The sequence below is a fragment of the Cantharellus anzutake genome, assembly GCF_015039405.1.
Source record: "Cantharellus anzutake strain C23 chromosome Unknown EI90scaffold_7, whole genome shotgun sequence".
In the NCBI taxonomy this organism is placed as follows: Eukaryota; Fungi; Basidiomycota; class Agaricomycetes; order Cantharellales; family Hydnaceae; genus Cantharellus; species Cantharellus anzutake.
The window spans coordinates 1,548,137-1,571,397 of record NW_024066957.1 but is presented as its reverse complement, the minus strand read 5'-3'; the positions used below and the strand labels follow the sequence as shown (position 1 = coordinate 1,571,397).

At 48.0% G+C, this 23,261-nt stretch overlaps 4 protein-coding genes across 4 annotated transcripts; 2 read left to right on the top strand and 2 right to left on the bottom strand.

Moving 5' to 3' along the window:
- Positions 1 to 9,554: 9,554 nt before the first annotated feature.
- On the top strand, positions 9,555 to 10,360 carry EI90DRAFT_3286639 (uncharacterized protein; the record flags this gene model as incomplete). The annotated part of the gene is made up of 4 exons (XM_039067020.1): positions 9,555 to 9,605; positions 9,635 to 9,674; positions 9,933 to 9,982; positions 10,034 to 10,360. The coding sequence occupies 4 exons, from the start codon at positions 9,555 to 9,557 to the stop codon at positions 10,358 to 10,360; spliced, it is 468 nt and encodes a 155-aa protein (XP_038921006.1).
- A 1,319-nt stretch (positions 10,361 to 11,679) lies between these two features.
- On the bottom strand, positions 11,680 to 12,028 carry EI90DRAFT_3040572 (uncharacterized protein). Its single transcript, XM_039059019.1, has one exon. It carries the CDS (start codon positions 11,930 to 11,932, stop codon positions 11,711 to 11,713), a length of 222 nt encoding a protein of 73 aa, XP_038921005.1. The 5' UTR covers positions 11,933 to 12,028; the 3' UTR covers positions 11,680 to 11,710.
- A 52-nt stretch (positions 12,029 to 12,080) lies between these two features.
- On the bottom strand, positions 12,081 to 12,317 carry EI90DRAFT_3040571 (uncharacterized protein; the record flags this gene model as incomplete). Its single annotated transcript, XM_039059018.1, has 1 exon — positions 12,081 to 12,317. One exon carries the CDS (start codon positions 12,315 to 12,317, stop codon positions 12,081 to 12,083), a length of 237 nt encoding a protein of 78 aa, XP_038921004.1.
- Positions 12,318 to 13,594: 1,277 nt separating this feature from the next.
- On the top strand, positions 13,595 to 17,566 carry EI90DRAFT_3248751 (uncharacterized protein; the record flags this gene model as incomplete). The annotated part of the gene is made up of 6 exons (XM_039066570.1): positions 13,595 to 13,684; positions 13,725 to 13,766; positions 13,820 to 13,896; positions 13,940 to 14,090; positions 14,146 to 15,738; positions 15,793 to 17,566. 6 exons carry the CDS (start codon positions 13,595 to 13,597, stop codon positions 17,152 to 17,154), a joined length of 3,315 nt encoding a protein of 1,104 aa, XP_038921003.1. The 3' UTR covers positions 17,155 to 17,566.
- Between the last annotated feature and the right edge of the window lie 5,695 nt (positions 17,567 to 23,261).

Here is a 23,261-nt window from a genome sequence, read left to right as displayed (position 1 = left end):
CAACAAATCATACTATACAAACCATGGGTCAGATATTAGAGCTCCAGCCCCTATGGGCTTTGAGCCACAAGCTGCAGGCTTGCCCCAAATTGCGCAGGTGTCGCTTCCGCCCTTAACCATGATGCCGGGAGTTGCGATCACACCACATGTCAATCCTCAGTTCCCTAACCCCCCTGGACTCCATCCACCACATTGCCCTGTGTTTCCTGGCGTGCCACGATCTGTGCCACAGGTTAATCATGGATTAGACCATTATGCACACTGGTCATCTCAATCCTCCTCAATTCCGCTTCCATCAGGCTTCCAGGAGTCAAACGTTCCACCCCCAAACTTTGAACCCAGTGCAGATGGACATTTTTCCCATCTATTCCAGTAATTCCTTATTGAGCACAAGTTCTTTAGATTCTATCTTTTGATTTACACTACCACCTGCACACTCTTTCTAATCACTTTTGACACACTACTGCTCTTTAATTTCTGATAAGCAGATCGCTGCCTGCAGCATAATGTATATAGAATTTACACCACTACGATGTATATAGAACTTATGCCACTATGATGTATATAGAACTTACACCGCTACAATGTATATAGAATTTATGCCACTACAATGTATATAGGATTTACGTTGCTTTGATATAGAAGTTATGCAGCTGAGACTTTGCAAATGGAGCTAATCTATGTTCTTGGAGCGTCGGAGAACGACTTCCGCTTGTTTCCCCATAGATCAGGTGCTTAGTAAAGGTGTTGAGTGTCATAGAAAACGTTTTAAAAATGTTCTAAGGATGTCTACGAGGGAAACTGAATTAGAACAAAAAGTTCTATGAGTTTGAAAACGTTTTATAGTATTTTGGGCCTGTTAGGTAAGTCACAAAAGGTTCTACTTGTCAGACCTAACGAGGGGTGGGAATAGGGTGTCCAAGGTGGCTGTACTACATGTCGATCATGTGTATGATTCGATGTGCGCTATCAACGCATATAGAGGAGGGTTAACACCCTCCAATAATACATCCTCAAACCACTCAACTGCAAAGCCGAGTGGGTCTAATAACCCACTCCCTTCATCGAAGGGAGTTGCTTCCAAGGTGACTACCACACGGAGTCACCAAATCCCCACTTCTTACTCTAGTAGTAAGATGCCTTCAACAACAGTGGAACCCATCATGGGTTCATCTGCGTCAAAGGGGCCTTCACAAGCCCCTTACTCCAATGGCAACCGGTATTCTTCGAATACCGGTAATGTGGTTACTCAACAATGCCCTTCGAAGGATTCGAAGGGAAACCCCCTTTGCTACAAATGTGGCAAAATCGGGTACACTTCGGAGTGCCCGAACCATCCGGATTGGGCAAAGATATTTGCCCTGGGCGTCAATAATGGAGCGCCCAGCCCATTCCCGCGTTTGACAACCGGGATGAAGTTGGAGAACCATCTGGGGAAACCCCGGATGGCCCAATTGGTGAGAACGGCGAAGCTGAAGACCGCTTCGTCGATGACCCATACAACCCCATGTACCAACATAATGTGTTGGAAAGCAAGCCCGAAGACGAAGTCGTCTTCGGGAACATGGGTCTGTGAGCATCACTCCCGGACGCGTTCCATGCATCAGATCCCTTTGGGCCCACACAATCGGGCCTCCTAGCATTCCCAAGGCTGCAAAGGCCTTGGAACAGCCCCACAAATCGCAAAAATTTGCGGTTTGTTACTTCTTCCGCGGTTCTCAGTAACCGCCAGATACCCATGCAATCAAAGATTGTGCAGACTGTAATGGGCATCATGGCCCGTTTCAACACGTCCTAAATGAGGATGCGAATCTAGATGGACACGAGCACAGCTACAAGCATAGCTGGAAGACACTGCAGCTAATTGGGCTGCAATGACAAACTCAACCACCAGATAGGCTGGAGAATAAACAGAGCACTCGGTGCTCACACCAGAACTGAGAAGGGACATCCAATGTCCCAGCTGACTCCAGCAAAGTCGCGCCCTGGCAGGGACGCGACTGATAATGCACCACACTATGGCACAAACCACTTAGATACTTGAAATTTCAAGTATAAGTGTCCCTGCAAAGGACACTGTTGATGATCGTGAGCTGAAAAGCCCGATCTGAAACCTCCCTGGCAAAGGTATAGGGAGGAGCGAGTGAGTACTCGCTGGTACTACGACTCCTGAGGGACACCTCAGGCTAACAATTGAGGAATTAACTTTCCTCGCGACTACACCAAGCATCCTGCTTGGTGAGGGATTTCTTTTTATGAAAATCCTTAATAATTCCTGAAGAATAAGGTCGCTAACGGCCTTATGTCAAAGTGAATAACTCGGGTGAACCTTGACTGGTTCCCCCGGACGTCATTCAAGAGGGGAGAGGGCAACTAGGATCGCCATCCATATACCAGTTCTAAACTGGTATCGTGGCTCACCAACCTCTGATGATGAGGGCCGACCTAAGGAAGCGCGTCGCGCTTCACTATTTCCCTGGGCTTGCATTAAATATGCGGGCCCCTACTACTTCCTCACTTACTGAGGAGTAAGTGATGGCTTGTATAGCCGTCTCCCTACTAGTCCCTGGTAGGGAATCAAGTACCTCAGCGCATGCTGAGTACTGGGTCTTGGAAGTGCGCTTGCACTCCAGTCCCCAACAAATTACCCATTTATATGGGTAAATCTCAATATCCTCTCCCTAAACAGTCGTACAGGGAGGAGCAGGTCACACTGGCCTGGGGTCTACTGGCCCCAGAACATTTTCCTTCCATTTATGAAGGCTTAATGGCCTTTGTTCATTGTTTTTTAATAAATTTCTTAATTAATCCCCTAAGTCGGGATTGTGAAGGCTTAACAGCTTTCTTTTAATTCCTTTATTATTCCTTGGACCATTAAACCAATGGTTCTGCAAAGGCTTAGCAGCCTTTGCTTTATTCCACTTCCTGATCTGTCAAATAACAGATCTGTAGAGGCTTAACAGCCTCTACATTAAGTATTATCTGTTAAAACAACAGACCTGTGGAGGCTTAACGGCCTCTACTTGACTCAACTTCTGGATCTGTCAAAACAACAGATCGGTGGAGGCTTAACAGCCTCCACATTTACATTTATTCCCTGAACTGTCAAATTAACAGTTCTGTGAAGGCCTAACAGCCTTTACACTTATTCTTTACACTTAATATATGCTGATTAACCATCAGTATGATAAAGGTCTAACCACCTTTATCTTTATAAATTATATATTCTATGCATGCCAGTGCAACCAAGGCCTAACAGCCTTCACTACCTTTTGTAAAAGCTTAACTGCTTTTACATCTTGTTATTCCTTGTGTGCGATATTAATATTGCAAGGGAGGAGAGTGTAAGGAGTGGTGGCAACACTTGCCCCATCCTTCATCTTATATCTTTATTATATTTGTTGCATAATAAATATGTATAAACATTGTATATATGGAAGTGTGGGAATGTTGCAAGGGTGAATTAGCCTTTACTTCCCTGTTGAAAATACAGCCCATTATAGCGTATTCAATGGTCTGGAAGTGTGAGGCAAGCATAATATCGCGCATATAGCGTGATTAAGTAAATAGCTTACATGTTTCTTGGGTCATTGCAGTTGATGCATGAAGATTGTGTGGCTATAATGGGACAGGGCGATTGGGTAGGGGGGTGAGGAAGAGCACTTCCTACTGGGCCATCTTGGCCAATAGTGGCCGGGGCTGTCTGGGTAGCCATTAGGTGACGGGCCAGGCTTCGGTTGTGATCGGTGGCTAGTGGTGGGTTAGGGCGTCATTTGGGTGAGCATTAGGGAGGTGGTACTTGTGGTTTCATGGGCACTGTATTGAGGTTAGGGCTGAGGCGGGCGATTGGTAGGTTTCATAGGGCTCTAATTTAATTTAATTTTGGGGGGTCCCGGGCTCGGTTGTCTGCTCGGGCTGTGCCCTTGTCAGGGGAAGACAGATAGAGGTAGAACCTCCTGACTCTGCGAGTCTATAGTGGGACACCTAGTCTACGGCACGTAGGCTGTGTGGATGTTCCCATGAACTGTCCTAGTTCTTGCGGAACTACCCATAAACCCAATTGCCTAGGCCGTGCTCAGCGTTTTATAAGATGGCAATTGGGCGCTCATGGTCGACGGCCCTGGGCTTGGGGTCGGTGCGACACCTGCCCTGGTGCCACCTGAGCTTTACCCCCTGGTCGACATTGCCGCCCCTCTTTTCATTTCTCTCTTTTTTTTTTTTTTCACTTTCTCATGCATGTACTAGCTGTTCACTTTGCTTTTACCTTTCTAGTTTAACGACTTTGCGGTCACTGGTCATATATTATTATGAAGTCATAGAGGCTGGAGTCCTGCCTAGTATGGTCTGCCAGCATGAGGGACTATTTCGAGCTTAAACAAAGTCCATAGGCAGGACGAAGTTAAGCTGGGCAGTGTCAGAGACCGGGTTGAGACGAAGGAGTGTCTCCGTGGCAGAGGGCTTTGGCCTCAGCGACTTGTGCCAGGAGCACTGTGCCAAGTAACACATCTGTGCCCTAACTTACTAAACTGGCAACTGTTAGAACAGGCGGATTTGGACGACTCTGGAGTGGAATCGGAGACTTAGCATGGAAGGACCTCGGCCTCAGTGACTCAGGTGGAGCACTGTGCCATTGCTGGTTGTCCTGGGGGTCCCTAATTTCGGATCTAGCAGAGGGAAAGTCTCTTGGGGGAATTCAGGTCGATTTTGGACTGAGGTTACAAGTTACTATGTACATTGTATATAAGGAGGGGTCCGGAATCAAAAGGAGCGAGGGTACTCTGAAAGGAGACAAAGGGAGCTGGAAAGAGGAACAACACCGAGGGTCAAGGGTTTGACTCAATGGTGTTTCCCAAAGGAGGAGTGGAGGGCCAAGACCCAAGGAGGAAGGATGGAGGATGGGAGTGGGGAATGGCCAGCTGACTGAATAGAAAGGAAGCAGCAGCCCAAATAGGAATGAGGGAGAATAGCGGAATTGAATGGAGCAATGCAATAGTTGCAAGGTCCGACATACATAAGTCCGGAAAGTCCGAACTCAGAAGTTAAACTCCGGAATATTGGCAAACATAATTAAATGGAATGAGCTAACCAATACAATGGGTATAAGCGGAGGTGGGGTCAAAGTCCGAGGTCGGAGCTAAGACCGGAGGTTCCGGAGACAGAGACGTGAAACGGGATTCCGGAGCAGAGGTCCAGAGTCAGGAGCATAGGTGTTGCGTGCTCATCTGGGAGGTGTCGAGGTTGAGGTCGGACCCAGAATGTTCCGGAGTCGGACCGAAGGTGGTGTTGGAGCCGGAGGTGGGATAACCTCTTGGGAGTCGGCAAGGAGAAGGTGACAGAAGGGAAGTAGGACTCCGGAAGTCAGGTTCGGAGTTCCGGGAGCCCGGAGCGGAGGTCGGGATTGTATGGATATGACAGCAACCAGAACTGAAGGGGGATAAACTCTAGTCAATTTTATTACTGAGGTGTAACCTATGTACAAGTTGAGTATATATATAGTTACAATGAGGGCGGGTCCGCAAATGGCGGAGCCAAGCTGAGCCGAGCTAACGGGGTTAGACATTAGCTGATTGAATATTACCGATGAGTCGGGTTACGGGGTTAACGGAAAGGTAGGCAATAACCCAGAAACGGAAAGGAGGGATAGGCCCGAAGGTGGGCTTTGCAGGGCAAGCGAGTGTATTGCCCAGCGGAGGCGGGGGTGCGCTAGTGGACGTCAGAGCTGTCTGGAAGCCTTTGGGGCTCCGTACTTAGGGAGGCATAGGTAATAAATTGAAAGGAGGGGTGGTGACCATCGAGGGGTACCGAGGGGATTGCGGAATACAGGAGCTCTGAGGTTAGTGAAGAAGGAGCGGAGGTAGACCAGAGGAATCGGAGGGATTGGAAGTCAATGGCCGGGGATGGATATGACAGGCAGGTCACCAGCCTCTATTGGAATAGAAAGTTAAGCACCTCCAGCATATGTTGACTGGGGAGGTGACTTTATGGTTCGTATCGACCTTCCTATTTTGTTTCCGTCTCCACATCGATCGCCGCTGTTTACAACACATGCGGTACAGTGGTGAACAGACTATCGTCAAAGCCCAGATTATTCTTCGTCCTCACACTCGAAACAGAGTGGCACGCATTAAATGGGGTCAGCTGGCCCATAGGTGTTCAATGGTTTGGCCCTTTGCTCGATGGTCGGTCAAAGCGTAAGCGCTTGTCCAACATTGCTTGTCGGTGTTGAATTTTTCATGTGATTGGAAGGGTTCTGCAGTTTATTGAGGTTGTTGACACGATGTTGCTCCAACTTGAGCTCGAGAAGCACACAACATGGTGGGTATTCCCCATCCTATTGACCCGCTCACGAGGATCTGCCCACATCTATATCTGTATCCATTGAAGGAGAGAACGAAGGAAGGTCAGTTGGGAGGTTCAAACGAGACCACCACCAAGCTGTTCCCTGGTTCTTTAGTTAGGATGGGGAAGTGTACTAGTATTATTTATTGTAAATATAGTACCAATCCGAGTGTTTTGGCTAATTCTATTTTTATGGGTTAGTTTTAAAGTTCCTGGGAATTGATTTACAGATAAACCGAGCCCTGCGGAGCCGTTTCTTTATTGAAATTTCTTAATTTGTCTAGGTGTAATTCTGTGTAGCGTTGTTTAATTTGGAATTTAACTTGAATTAAATCTTCTACTTGGTGAAGTTTCAAAGATTCTATTCAGTTAATGGATTTGGATTGTGTCTGGAGTGTCCCTTGAGTTTGTTTTATTTTTGTCTTATTTTATTGCTTGTTTTAACAGTAGCAAGATAACTGTTTTGTGTTTACACTTTTGAAATCTGGAGTGTTAACCAGCTCTCCTGTTGAAATATCTACTTAATATTTCTCTCCTTAATTGCTGCCTTTTACTACAGTGGCAATCTTAACTGTATATCACTTTTTCGCACTGGAGTGACAACCAGAAATGCTTGAGAAAAATAATACTCTATTTTCTTACTTCTCTAAGGGGGCAAAAAGTCGCAGAAAGGGTCTCCCTTTTATACTCCTTGGGTCGCCTTCCTTTTTCACGCTCTACCTTCTATTTACAGGATTTATTTACAGTGTATTTTTCTCAAACTGAATAAAAAATGAAATTCTCATGCTATAGTTCTACTGCGCTTTTGCTGCGCTGAACTGCAGTTCTACGGCGGTCAGACTGCGCCTAGAATCCTTATTGTCCTCCCTCACCTAAGCTATTTTAATGGTTAATTAGAACTTGGCTGCACTGCATTTGTTGCAGTTACCTATTTCAAATTCCATATATATACCATTAAAAGTGCTATGACTCGGTGATTCTGAATTCAAACTTCGCATTACTATGCGTATGGCTGTGCTGAGACCTTCAGCTGATTTATTCCATTTTTATTTAGTGACATTTAGTTAAAATGAGACTGAAATGGTAAATGAGTGAATTATTCAGGTTTAAAACCGAAAGAAAAAGTTGCTAGTAGTCAAGAATTACTCAAACGAATGTGTTATAGCTCTCCACTTCATTAGAATATCGTTCCCTAAAATTCTCGCCATGGTCCGTCGTAGTTTAGTGGTTTTCGTGAATTTCGTTCATATTCCCTGATTCCCCTTTGTATTATCACATCCTAATCCTCCATATGTATTGTTCATTGTTATAGTAGGTCGTCCTCGAAGATATCATATTTTTATGCATTTTATTTAGGGCTCTGGACCTCTTGAAGCTGTCTTCCCGCGCGTTTTCAGGTTTCTAACTTCATGTCCTTGTATCTCATTCATTTCTGGATGTTTTCTCACGTTCTTGGTATCATAAATTTTCATTTATTCCCACCTTTCCAATGGTACTAAAGTTGTGTTCTATTTCCTGGTATTCGTTGAGTTAGCAAAAGTTCGCACGCACATTCGGTAATCACGTGCATCGTTCCCATAGTCGTTCGTATGCGGGCGCTGTTTCCGTTTAATTGTTCGGGATTTATGATATGCGCAGGTGTTTATATCTTTCATATGGGCTTCTGTGATTTATTTCAGATTTTTCCCTCATGATCTAAGGTTGTTTTGCACTTTCCGTGCTTTGTTTTGACCGGGCTCTTCCTTATTTGGACAGAAATTGGTCTTCACGATCTGCCGAAATGCGGATCTTGGTTCCGACGGCCAGTTCCCTTCGCATCGCCACCCTCATGTGTCATTAAACATGATGCGGATTTCTATATTCCCGTCATGGGTATAACTTCACAACGGCTGGATCGTTTGGGCTGAAAAGTTGCATAACTATAGCTCCCCATTTTTCATAATTTCCGTGTAAATTTCGTTGTATGTTTTAATTGTGGATCCTACGCAAACATCGTCTTTTCCCTGAGCTTGGACTTTTGATGTCGCTATTCCCGTTATTGGATATCTCATTAATGCATGATCCTTTTATTATGAAAATTTGGGAGGATTAAGATTAGATCCCTTCCTTTTTAATGGGCTATCAAGCTTGTCTCGGTCGTTACTGGTTAATCTTCGCGCTTGCCTTTTAGACGTTGTCCTCGTTTTGCAGGAGTTTTAGTCATATCTCCGTCGTTTATGGGTAGTTTCCCCTGTAATTACTTTCATTGGGTCCGTTTGGGGGACATCTACATTTCCTATTATAAACACGACTTTGAATTTTGCATTAGTTCCTGAGGAATCCTTGTTCCATGGTACTTCCATCCTTGGCTATGTGTGCAGATGTGGGAAAGTAGCTTCCGTGGAGGTTCTCTGATTGTTTTTATAGTCAAATCTTGGTCGATTGTCCTAATTCTTTGTTTAATATTTGCTATAAATTCCCCCGAGAATTCCGTCTCGTTGATGCTAAGCTTGAAATATTTTTGCTAATTTTCTTTCTTTCGATTTATTGCGTATAGTCATAATAATTCGTAAAAATTCATTAAAATTCAGGCCCTTCTATTTTCTCATATCTACTTGTCATATGAGGTTTTTTGATTTATCTGGCATATTTCCATAATGGGTTTCCATAGTGTGACCGTTATTTCTCCTACACCGTATCAATGTTGGTGACGAGCACTTGTGTCAGCAGAATGATAACCTTTATTTAATGCGACACCGTTCTCTCTCCCTGCCTCAATTGGAATCCCCGTCTCCGTTTGAACTCTAACTCTTTTTCATCTGAGCTGACCGCGGAGAGGTGACACGTTACCCATTAATGACAGGACGGCCATGCCCATGATCCATATGTACATGTTTTTCAATCCAACTACCCAACTACTTATTGCCCGTCAACCCTCGAGTGGTGTAGATATTCATCAGAGGGCTTACCGTCTGCGGCCGTAGGATTCGGAAAGCATCGTATCCCGTCTGGTCTGGGAAGTTAAGGGGAGCACCGCTCAGTCAGTACTATGCATGGTGAGGGAATCTTGAGTGCTGCAGTTTTTATTTTGGCTTTCTGCCACTGTTCCTGCGAGTGCGAATTTTATCAACAGAGCAACGTAAAACAAGGCATTTGTCCTACACTATTATTTACATTTCCTTTTTTCTATGCATCTCTACTAACCGCACATCCTCTATGTACACAGTTTCTTCAGAATGTGTTTTCGCCTGGTGTCGGCCGTGCTGTGCAGGTTGCTGCGATGCAACGTGAGCACAATAGTTGCGGGAAAATGCAGGGCAGTCTACCTATTCCAATAGAGGCTGGTAGAAGTTCGGGTCAGTACAGTAAGACCTTCCTTCCCATCGAAGCAAAGAAACGTTGTCGGGGTAGTATTAGCCCGCATCTACCATCTAAGTCTGATACTACTGGTAAAGTTATTACACGTGGTTTCCCTGGAATCTTTCGGCTCCATCCGTTTCGCATCCACCTGTTGCGGATGTCAAGGTTAACCCACCGAACGTGAATGAATCTTATACACTGGGATCTGCCACACACATGTGCAGCAGTCCGCCTATTATTATACATGGATACAGGATGGGTTACAGGACGAGTACACTCGAAGTGGCAAGGGTCGATCCTGAAGGTGTTTTTCCTGCAGTGAACAGGTTAAAACGTCCCTTATCTACCTGGACAGAGCGAAGTACCAGACCAAGGGAAGTTGGGCCCCGGAACTAAGACTGCACCCACTGCTGTAGCGTCTGCTGAGAGCCGCCTTGACTCGTCCACAGAACCCGGACCAGTACGATCAGCTGAACATAGCCAGCAGAACACTAGACAGACACCCCGGAAACAGCACATTGACGACGGCATGTACCCTATGAACGAAGCCTGGCAGGCGCTATCGTACATCAAAAAAGCGGGCCTGTGGGGATTCCCTTACACCTTCGACCAATGGATAATGAAGGGCATGGAACTTGGGGGTCTTCCCCTACCATACGCCGCACTGCGTGGTATGGAATGACTCAGCTCGAGCTTTAGGCCAAGCTGAAATGATTCCTGGCTCGGGACGACAACTAACTAGCACAGCAAATGCTGGCGGGAGGACTCGAGTGCCTCCTGATTTCCGCACTAATCAGGGATGATGACCTTACCGTGTTCACCAGACCCTGCATTGGCTCAATCATCGAGCCTTCATTTGTTTCTCCAAAGGAAAATTCTGAACTGAAGCCAAATCCGGTTTCCGGAGGTGTCTGACGAGTGGCAATTTAAAGTCCTCGTTGAAGGATGCAAGTTGGTGGGCAACGGTAGAGGGGAACTATTTGATAGATCCAGCCCTGATCCTGGCTGATTCTTATTCCAAAAGAATGGCGCTGCCAGAGTACCCTGTTCCTTCAGAGTGAATGCGACACCCAGATTGCTTCCAGGAAACCCCTTAACCAAACAAACCGGTTTCGGCTTTGTTCGAGCGCTTGAGCAAAGATTCTTGCATCTCGCCCCGTATGTCCGGAAGACACTTAGATTTGTTCTTCACGCAAGTGTGCTCGGCCGGGGCTCGCTGGAGTCTCGATAGCTCGGCCAGAAGCAAAAAAAAAATTAGGGGATCCAAATGCATGTATTTAGCCACGTACAAACAGATAAATGCTCTGTAGGTCTCAGCTGTGACGAACATGGTGAGTCAGGATCCGATCATCCGAAACATTTCAAACGTCGAATCGATAGCACCACGCAGGCAGTTCTTCGTATTCGTTATTTGCTGCGCTATGTCGGACACTCGAATGATCTCGACGATATTTCCTTACTGAACTAATTCAATGTGTTTTCAAAACCCTATGAAGAGAGTGAACGAAGAGAAGACGAGACGTGTGCATTGCGCTAGACCTTTATGTTCGCAGCGAATTTCTCCAGTCCAGGTCCGAAGGGGCTCAAGCACCGAGCCTTGTGCTTTCTGAATCACATCGCACAACTGGTTGAGTCCCTTTGTGTTGCCGCTGGCATTATACATGCATGCACAAGCATGAGAAGCGACCACGATCATGGTCATTAAGACGATTCGCAAACCTGTTTTAATCCATGCCAGGGAGTGTTTGGAGTTTGGTTTGGAGTTTGGCGATGGGGACGAGTTTGAGAGCAGTGGCCCCTATTTGAAGAAATGCTTTGGTGCTGCCGATGATCGCCGTCGGATCTATGAGGTGTCGATTCCGCTGGCACCGATAGAGTAGCTGAGACTGACAGCCCGATATCTGCAGGTTCTTGCTGCGTGCGGACGCTCGCATCATCATCACCGGCGGTGAGTGCGTTGGACCTCACTCGCGGGAAATCGGTATTCAGTTCGGTGGGGAGGAACGGGTAGCGATGACCGTAGATCGTGGGGTCAACATATGACATTTGGAATGGAATGCACTTGGTTGGCTGAGACGATTGGGATCGGGGCTAGGACCGGGACCGGGACCGGGACTGGGACTGGGGCTTCTCCGGAATGGCCTAAATATCTTGTCTCGAAAAGACGTCCGTTGCTTAGGTGAAGTGTCACTAAAATATGGAAGAATAAGCGCTGTAGCAGCAAGGGTATCGGGTTGCGGTCCTGCGGGGCCATCGTGGACTCTATGGGTCGTAATTTGCAGTCGGGGAAGTGATCTGGATGCCGGAAGCAAGGGGTTGGGGTCTGCGACCGATTATCCGGAAGCTCCGTTGCGCGCTGTGGCTTCATGAATCAAGATTTATCTAGGCACGGTCGGGTATAGCTAGCGATCACAAAGACGCTGGCCGAAGGGGATGGTGGCAGCTACTCTTACATAAATGTAGCTGCTCGCCCTTAGAGGTGTAACAAGCAAGACAACGTTGACCGTGCCAAGCAAGGAAAGGTTGTCGAGGTAATAACACTTCGGGCAAGGTTGGTGCGAATTTTTTTTGTGGAATCGCCATACCCATAAACTGAATCGCATCCCCAGAATGAGGCCTACCAAGTGCAAGGCCGCCATTTTTTGGGTGGGTACACCAGTATACACCAGGGGCTGACATGTGGCTTCCAGTCCAACGGCTTACAGCGAAATCTAGGCTGCAAAGGAACTCCCAGTTGTCGAGGATGTTGAGGCTGACCCACCAAAAGCAAATGAAGAATCAAAATCTTATACACTGGGATTTGCCACACGTATGTGCAGCATCTGGCCCACCTATCAGACATGAGGTCATAGCAGGATGGGTTTACAGGGACGAGTACACTCGAAGTGGGAAGGATCCTGAAGGGAGAGGAAGACGTCTCTTATCTTAGTGGCTCTGGAAAATATTATGTTCCTAGGTAGAACCCGTTGGACAAGGTGCAACAGACGTTCAACCGGTGAGGTATGTTGGCACCACAGGGTCGACGTCATTCTAACTGCTATCAGGGAGACCATGTCATTCCTCTTCACACCGCTGCGTGGCGGATTCTGCCGCTTCAGGCAGCGCCCCACCAGTTATTTCTTTTTGAACTCGTGCCTGGATCCCGCATCCGGGCCAGGGCACTAGAAGCATCTCGAGAGAGACTAGAAACCAGAGGGGCAGCGAAAGTGTATGAGAGTTTCCCAATTGAGGGAGGCAACAGGAAAGGGACATGCCACCTTGAGGACCCAGATGTCAAGAGGGCACAGGCTTGACTGGCAACGCAGCAAGGCAAAGACCTGACACTGAAGTTGCCAAAGGCAGGCGGAATACAGAAAGTAAGAAATCAGTCCAGAACCAAGATCATGATGCTTGAGTATGGTGCGCAGTGGGTCATGGACCTTGTAGAATTTCAGGCCACTGTCGGCGCGGCGGAAAAGGAAAGTGGGTTGCAGAGAACGATACAACCACTCCGATAGGCTTTGACGCACAGCCGACGACCACTTCCTTGCATCCAGAAAATCTGATCATGGGAAGTCGGTGATGAGCCACACCGGCGCTTACTGCCGGCCCTCGGTATGAAGCGAAGTGCAGGTCGAGTTCGCCTACTTATACTCATCCTGTTTGTAGCTCTTCTCTCTTAGTGGATAAGCCAGGACTTACCTAATGCCATCATCCGTCCCGGTTACCTAACCAGTCAGAGTCATGCCATGCGCGGACTACCTGTCGCTGATATTGCATCAGATGTCCGTATGCTGTCGACCAAATGCATACGTGATGCCCTTCCTCATCCTTCCATAAACAGACGAAGGCCTCGTGGTTCTGAGCATGTAGTGGCTCACACGTGCGTCGCGTGCCCAAAGCTCCCTCTTCTCCGTCACCTTGTCCACTATCGACCATGTCGATGCAGCAAAGGGCTGGAGCTCTCAGGCAAAAGATCGATGATCTCCTCGTGGAGGGAGTCGACATCGCCGTCCCAATTCTCAAGGTTGTCAATGCTACGGCTGATTGGTGTCCCCCCCTTAAAGATGGCGACTGGCGGTGCACTCTCCATCCTCGACGAGGTTAAGGTTGGCAATGATTTTTTGCCTGACCATGAATGGAAGCTTATTGTGCCGTGTAGAAGTTCAAGGACAATAAGCAGGAATGGACTGATTTTGGGAAATACGTGGTCGACACCGTGGCCGAGGTAGTTTCAGCGTTTTTGGTGGTCTTTGATATCGTCACTTACATCAAGTCTCAGGGCGCTACAAAACATCAAGTCCGAAATCGAACAAAGACTGAAAAAAGTAGAGAAGCGACCGGCTGTCCTAAATGTTATATCTTACTTGAGAGACCCAGGAAAAATTGATGGCTTAAAGAAAGACTTTGACAAAGCATTGGCGTCGTTTCAGGTAGCTTTCCTTACAGCATACGTTCCATCATCATCCTGACTTCTGGCTGATGCAGCTTAGGACGAATCTAATAGGCGGTGCCAAATTAGCGGCCATAGAACGTCGTCTACAGGACGACAAGATCCTCGATAGTCTCCAATACCCTCATATCGCCCATGATGATTTCACTCATGCGTGCCTGGAAGGAACCAGGATCGATCTCACGGAGCGTATCATGACATGGTGTCGCAACACTGGGGAGAGTGAGAATCGGCTAATGCTACTGACTGCTGTGGCTGGTGCTGGCAAGACTTCAATTGCACTCACGATAGCGGGACGATGTGCCAGTGAAGGGGACGTTACGCTGTTACTTCACTTCTTCTTCAAAGCGGGAGAACGGTCGCGGCCCGATTTTCTATTCAGTGGTATAGCTCGAACTCTAGCAGACCACGACCCGGTTTACCGTACTTTCATCATATCTGCACTTCGAAAAGACCCTTCCCTCTCAACGGCCCTACTTGCGCAGCAATTCGAGAATTTAGTGGCTGTGCCTCTCCTCCATAAACCTCCACTTCCCGACCGTCCCATGGTGGTCATCATCGATGCATTAGATGAATGTGACAAGGAAGTGTTCGAGTCCTTTGCCGATATTCTTCGGGATGAAGTGCCCAGGCTGCCATCTTCCATAAAATTCATTATCACATCGAGACATACAGATCTTGTTAGACGCTCCCTCTCACCCCAATTCCCTATCAGTCGTCTCGCTATTGACCTTTCGGATGACACAAACGTGCAGGACTGTGCTACATATATACGTTTTGAGCTGCAAAAGCTGAAGAATTGGCATCCCGATTTACGGCATAATCTTCAGGACGAGGGTAAAACAGTTCAGGAGATCCTAGAACGTGCGGGTGGCTTGTTTATTTGGATCAGCACGATCTTTCGCTACATGAAGACAGCCAACAAGGATCCGATGAGGACGTTAGAGGGCTTGCTCAACACTGGCACGAAACGATCAAAGGTCCCTGCCGAGGGAATGATGGACCGCTTATATACAAGCATTCTGAAGAAGTGCGATTGGGAGGATGAAGATTTTGCCCATGACTACCCAATTGTGATGGGAGCAATCTTTGTCGCACAGCGGCCTCTGTCTATCACAGCCTGGGATGCAATTTTGTCACCTTTCCTTAAGTCTCCCGTTCGATATTCGTTGGCTGAACTTGCTCCTCTACTCTCAGGAGTTGAGGATTCTCACTTTCCGGTTCGCATCTTGCACCAATCTTTCCGCGACTTCATTGTCGATCGGATCGATCCCCCATCAATCAACCCTCGTTGCATCCTAGTAGATGTAGCGATGGAGAATGCGAGAGTTGCCCTGCGATGTACCCAGATTTTGAATCAGGATCTTTGCTCTGTAAAGGGCTTGGGACTGATTGAAAACCTGTCCGAAACCGATGAGCTACCGCTCATTCCCTCGGAGGAGTCATCCGAGCACTCTCATTATGCATGTCGCTATATTGTCCATCACCTCAGTGGAGTCCAGGAACCATCACAGGAACTTGATGAGTCAGTTGGCGTGTTTCTCAGTGAGCAAGCAACTCACTGGGTGGAAGCCTGTGTGAGAATGGAGGGCTACATTAGCATCTCATTACTCCCTGAGTGGGCTAAGGTGTGGTTTATCAATCGTGTTAATGAAACTGCCTGACAGCTCATGATCTTTCAGTTGGCTGTTGGTCACAGGTCAAAAGGTGCTGTCCGCGCACTGGCCAGCATGCTTGTCCAGCTTGTACGGAATTTGAAATTTTTTGCAAGATTCCAGGAGGCATATGAGGCGGCAAGTGATTCCGTTGTACTCTGCCGTTACCTTGTTTCTGTGGACTCGGGGTCCTACTCCCTGTATTTGGCCGCGTCACTTGGGGCTCTGTATTTGGCGCTTTCCAAACTTGGACGGCACTCGGAGGCGCTCCCATTCATCGAAGAAAGCGTCAACCTCTACCGCCAGCTGGTTGCTGTTCACCCAGGATCATACACCGTAGATTTGACCATCTCACTCAACAATCTATATGATGCTCTTTCCAATCTCGGACGGCACTCGGAGGCACTCCCATTCATCGAAGAAAGCGTCAACCTCGACCGCCAGCTGGCTGCTGTTCACCCGGAATCATACACCACGAATTTGGCCACGTCACTCGACAATCTGCGTGCCGCTCTTTCCCATCTTGGACGGCACTCGGAGGCACTCCCATTTGTCGAAGAAAGTGTCAACCTCTACCGCCAGCTGGTTGCTGTTCACCCGGGATCATACACCCCGGATTTGGCCATGTCACTCAACAATCTATTTGTTGCTCTTTCCAGACTCGGACGGCACTCGGAGGCGCTCCCATTCATCGAAGAAAGCGTCAAACTCCGGCGCCAGCTTGTCGCAGTTCATCCGGGATCATACACCCCCGATTTGGCCATCTCACTCGACAACTTGCGTGGTGCTCTTTCCAATCTCGGACGGCACTCAGAGGCGCTCCCATTCATCGAAGAATGCCTGAACCTCTACCGCCAACTAGTTGCTGTTCACCCGGGATCACACAACCCAGGTTTGGCCATGTCACTCAACAATCTATATGACGCTTTTTCCAATCTTGGACGGCACTCAGAGGCGCTCCCATTCATCGAAGAAAGCGTCAACCTCTACCGCCAGTTGGTTGCTGTTCACCCGGGATCATACACCCCGGATTTGGCCATGTCACTCAACAATCTCTATGACGCTCTTTCCAAACTCGGACGGCACTCTGAGGGGCTCCGATTCATCGAAGAAAGTGTCAGCCTCTACCGCCAGTTGGTTGCTGTTCACCCAGGATCATACACCCCAGATTTGGCCATGTCACTCAACAATTTATATTTTGCTCTTTCCAGACTCGGACGGCACTCGGAGGTGCTCCCATTCATCGAAGAAAGCGTCAAGATCCGGCGCCAGCTGGCTGAAATCAACCCAGGAGCATACACCCCACAATTGGTCAATTCACTCAGGAATCTTCGCAACGCTCTTTCCGATCTCGGACGTCATTCTGAGGCACAAATGGTCCACAGTTGAGCCACCCAAGTCCTGTGGTTCCTCTCATGTCCCTTTGTCATTGCGCTTCTTTGCTACATGCTCATGGAGAACACTAACAAATCCAACCTCAATTTTTATTGGACACCATGGATAAAGTCGCTACACACATAACAGATCACCGTCGCAAGTTATAATCTCAATATACAGGGTTATTCATTTCTTTATCTGACACATTTTCTTTCTCGTCGCTCACCACCGATGTACTTGTCCATGTTTCTGCCTACCACCATAAGCGACGACATTGAAGTTTAATGGGGGACGAATGTTGATGCAACGGAAATACTCAATCGGCAGGACCACGTTGACCGATGTACCATGGAGGGGTGTGGAAGTCGAGAACTAGAGAAGCCAGCTCAACTGTGGAGTGATTTGGGCTTCAATATGCATGGCCGGACACAACAAGCTTTGATTTGAGGCTATTATCTCGACAAACAACATACATTCCTGTCGAATGAATTGTTACTATGTGCGCTCGAAGGGGCTGAAAGTTCGAAGTGTGTCAGACTGATTGCCATCAAGAGTGGTGGGTTTGAGCGCGTCGGACTCGACTTGGCAAACTCGGTCAGTTGTATATATGGCAGGTGAATTAATTGGCTGGGCCTTGAGAAATGAACTCATTGCAGAGCTAGCGAGAGGGCAGAGCGGAGGGTGTGTGTTTGTATGACGGCGCCGCCACATTGCTTATAAATCCAAAAAGTAAGCCTAGCTTACAACCCATCTTGCAAGGACCCGTAGAACTGATCAGATTGCGGCCCTTGCAAGAATCCAACACAAAGAATATACGCACGCAAAAGAAATCCATATTGATAAATGGTCGATAGCCCAGGGAGACGTCACGATAACGTACGGCACGAAGCCACCGGTTGGACCAGATGAGCCGCCCGGATCAGAGAGAAGCACGGAAGAAACCAGCCCATCCTTCCGCTCTCATAACATTTGGATGCAGTTCCGCACCTCCTCATTTCGATTCAAGTCACCAACGACAGATAATGAGAGGGTGGCAAAGGAAAACAACCGGGGGAAGTGTTCTATATATGAGACATGGAGATCGATTTCCAAAGGCAGATGGGCTCCGAGTCGCATTAAGCCATGCCAAGAGGATTTTTGTCCAGAGGGTGTTGGAATACCATACCTCTCCTATAAAAGTTGTGCAGTGAGTCACGGTACCGCCCTGCAAAGAGATTGGTAGCTGGCGCTTGCCCAGTCGTAAAGCAAATCATGATTACGTAAGCGTTGCCTGCCTTTTTTGGAGACTCAAAAGTGTCCACATGGCAGAGCGGCTATCCAGTTCCGGCGTACTGATTACCAACGGTCGTGGGCTCGGCTAGCAGCCGCTGATGCCTAAACCGTTTTCACCTATCCTGTGGTCCATTCGATTGGTCAGGAGGCAAGCACCCCGCAAAACACCGAACAAGGTATCAAGATCCGGGTCATCCAGGTATGACGTATGGGAGGTTGACTCACCCATAGACATTGCTCATCGTACATGGCGCCATGAATGCTGCTGCCAGAGCGCATGCTGATATTACGAAGCCACAGAGGCTGGAATGCTGATACATATCGTTCGTATATCCTGACCCCATTTCACGCAAACCTTCTTGTCCCCCTGTCCTCGGGCCCGTTATTGGCTTTCGCGCAAAATGCTGATTAGTGATGGCAGCTTTGTGAAGCAGTCATCAACTGCTCGTACTGTCCCTCGGGTCAGCGACCTCCCAACGTCCAAACGATGAGCAGGGGCGTCAGCCCGCTAAGATTGTCGCGAAAACCAATTATACATCCCAGTGCAGTTTAGAACAAGCAAGATTGCTTCAAGGGGAGAATTCAACCCGACACCGCCAATCATGGGACGTGAGTCAGCCCGACACAGATGCGCCAAGCGGCACAAGCTGCGTTATGAGTCAACCAGTCGCTTAGTTGAATCCTCAGAGTTTACATAATTGCATCTCGAGACGAGGGAACGTAGACAAATACACATGGAGCAGCCCCGCAAGTCAGCTCTTGAGTGGTTCAGAGCTATCGTTTGTCTTTTGATAAGCCCAAAATCAAGTTGTTGCATGTTGCACACAACCCGGCACACTCGAATAATGAACTTTCTGTCATGCGTACCAACAGGCAATTGTGAAATCTCCGTAGTGGAGGCAATGAAATGAGGGGTTCTGCATTTCCCAAGAAAGAAAAAGGTGGGTTGGCAATTGGGTTGGAAAATGAGTTCTTACAGAGGTAGATGGGGCTCACTTGGCCATCGAGTTCCAGGTTAGGATGGACCGTATAATTGCGGGATGCGGTGTCCGGAAACAGTCTTGAATCAACCCAGCGCCTGATACATGCGTCTCTGGGGATCTTGAGTTCTTCCCAGTCACTGTATCCCATATTGGTACCATCTGATCATGGGACGCTGAACGTATCCTGAATCCATCAGGCGAGAAGGAGACTGTGTTAACGTCACTAAAGTTTCCTTGGAAGAGCCTCGATTCTTCTCTGGTCACCACATCACAGATTCGTGCTGTTTTGCCATAGGATGGCGAGGTTACCTTGCATCCACCAGGTATAGACTGAGCGAGCCCGGTCCTTTGGAGAACTCCCTTGGTTCTTCCGATTGGTGCCGCAGCATGATAAGAACATCATTGAACCATCGGACGAAAATGTTGAAATCTTGGTTTTCTTGGGAGTTATAGTGCGCTGTGGCCAACTCACAATGTGATGTTGAGCTAGCGGCGCTATATTTCCTTTCTTGGTATTCCTGCTACCAAAGTCAGTGCGCCATTGAGGCGACTGCTTATAAAAGCAGTGAACAATTTTTCACTTTCGTCTCCCTCAGTTCAACAACGATTGACTGAGGTGAGACTGCGCTTTTACCACACATTTATCTTGTCACTCATGTACCCTCATGTGCCCTAGCGTAAAACGCTAGGTAATTAGTTCCAATCTAATAAGTTCAACAACGATTGACTGAGCGTAAAACGCTAGCGTAAATCGCTAACATCCTAATAGGTTACGAGCCTAGTTCACTCAGAACTCACCCATGTCGCAGACTACCCCCTCCACTTCTCAGCCAGCCCCTGCCCCCACCACTACAGACAATACCCGTTTCCCCATAACTATTCTAGACGCCGATGGTAAAACTTACTCCAACTGGGCATCAAGGATGCGCAGTGTCTTGAAGATAAACCGGATCTGGGATGTCGTAGAAGATGTGTCAAAAGGCGGCACTGAAAGGCCCCCGGACACTGATCCGACCTTAGCTGACTGGCTCGACAAAGATGAGAGAGTGTTCACCTACTTGAGGTGCTATGTTAGTGACTCCTGCTTGTCCATGATGAGGAACAAACCTACTGCGCATGCTGCCTGGAAAGCCCTCTCTGACCGATTTGTCGGAAAGGATGAACAAGACATGCACATGCTTCACTCTTCCCTCTTCCAATTTCACTTTGATGACTCTAAACCACTGGGTCCCCAATTCCAAGAAGTGGAAGACACACGCCTCAAGGTCACCTCCTTAGGTCTCGAAATTGGAGACAAAAGCTACCTCTCTGCCCTCATCTCTGCCACCCCCGAATCCTACCACACCATCAAAATGTTGGAGGAAGGGATCAAGTGATCTCCCAAACCATCAGGGAAGGGGTACCCCCCCCCTGGCATAACGGGCGAGTAGTGTATGGATGCACGCTAGAAGTCCTGGGTTCGATACCAGGCTTGTCCATTTTATGTCATTTGTCCAGTCACGCTGGTTTACGTCATAAGAATTTGGAGCTCCGGATAAGTCCAGTAGTCGCACCGGATACAAATTTCCTCACAAAAGCGTTGCCCTCATGCAAATGAAGAGGAACAACATCGATTCCGAAGGGTATATCGATTATGTCCTTTCGGAAGAGAAACTCCGTAATTCTGACCCAAAGACTATTGCCATGTTTGCTAACTCTGGCAAATCCAAACGCCGCAATGCAGGGAAGTCCAGTGGCTCCAAGTCTGACGCTGCCACCCCTAAATCGGTAGTCCGCTGCACTAACCCTAAATGTGGCAACTTGGGACATACGTTCGAACAATGTTGGTCGGAAGGTGGTGGGTCCGAGGGAAAGAAACTGAGGAGGCAGGGGAAACAAGGTCAGAGCTCAGGCGCTCCGAAAGAATCTGCGAAGACGGCAATAACATTTGTGGATGAGGAGAAAGCCTTGGTAACTGAAACGACGGAGGAAGTAGCAAACACACTCAACTCGCTAAACGCGGGGATTACTCCTGATCATCATGCTCGAACTGAGTGGGTGATTGACTCTGGTGCCACTTCTCACTTGTGTCGCAATCGTGACTGGTTTATATCCTATCACCCTCTTGATGTCCCTAAAAAGGTCGTTTTGGGAGATAAGGATGTGATTTTAGCGCCGGGGATTGGACAGATAAGAGTAGAGTATGACATCGGGAACTCACAGGAAACCCTCATAATCCGTAACGTCCTCTACTGCCCCAAAATTGCACACAACCTCCTTTCCATTCTCCAACTAAACCAATCGGGTGCAGGTGCAGACTTCTGGGACCAAAAATGTCGAATTTTCGACTCCTCCAAGAAACTTGTCACCGTCGTGCCTGTGGAAAAGGGCCTCTACCGATGGCCAGTGAGAATCCCCTCCTTATCCACAGCCTTCATCACTTACCCCTATACCGACAACGCTAACGTCGCATGCACCATCACCGCTACTGCATCCCTCGACATCTGGCATGCCCGATTGGGGCACATCGCAAAAGATTCGATCTTGAGGATGATGCAGAGTGGAATGGTTGAGGGAATGGATGTTATAGGAGCAAACGACGCTGATCGATCAACTTACTGTCCCGAATGCGAAGCCGCATCTCATCACCGAAACCCCATTCCTTCCGAAACACAAACCCACTCCGACCAAGTACTTGGTCGTGTATTCTCTGATGTTTGCAAACTGCAAACAGTATCGAGTGAAGGCTACAAATACTTCATTACTTTCGTCGATGACTTCAGTCAGTACCTCACCGTATATCCAATGAAGAACAAATCCGACGCACTCGATAAGTTCAAAGAATTCCTTGCGGAAGCTGAATGTCAAACTGGGAATAAGTTAAAGATTCTCAGAACAGATGGCGGCGGCAAGTACTTCTCTTCCGATTTCTCCAACTATCTCAAATCCCTCGGCATCCTTCACGAAAAGACCAACCCTCGAATGCCTCAGGAAAACGGTGTAGCGGAAAGAGTCAACAGAACCCTTGTGTCAATGAGTGTCGCAATGCTGAAAAGCGTCGAATCCAAAATTGGACGTACCTCTTGGCCATACGCTATCCAACACGCCACATTTGTAAAGAACGTTTCTCCTCATGCAGCGCTCCCCAACGACATCTCCCCCCATGAAAGGTACACAGGCAACAAGCCAAATGTATCGATGCTACGTACCTTCGGGTGCAATGCAACCCTCCATATCCATCACGACCTCCGACGCAAACTTGACGATCGCTCTAAACCCGGTGGCATCCACCTTGGATTAGCTCGGGGCAAGAATGCATTTCTTATTTGGGATCCAAAGGCTCGAAAGTTGCACGAGTCGAGAGATGTCCATTTCTTTGAGAGCGACGAGGAGAACTTGGAACGCGTAACGATCGAGGTCGAGTCTCACAACTCCCCGACACACATAATCGTTCCAGCGGATGAAGATGGAGAGTCGGGAGAAAGAGATGATGATGATGGAGAAGATCTAGAAGAAGGAGAGGAAGATAATGGAGGGACGTCGGAAGTAGGAGAAGCAGAGAATGAAAACTCACCCCCGCTCCAACTTGAACCTGTAGTCCAGGACTCCCTACCCCGCCGCTCAACCAGAATCCGCCATGCGCCCATTCCAGACGACGACCCCCGATATGAGAGATCTTCTTATAATCGGACTCAACCTTCCACTGATTCAGTGAATGTCGCTGGGCGATGACGGCGAGCATCAAAATACCACGAATGTACAGCGAGGCGATGGATCGTCCTGACGCGGACTCATGGTTAGGGGCATGTACCGACGAATTAAATGCGCTAAAGGAAACAGGTACTTACCTTCCTGTGCGCAGAGACGAAGTCGATCCCCACAACG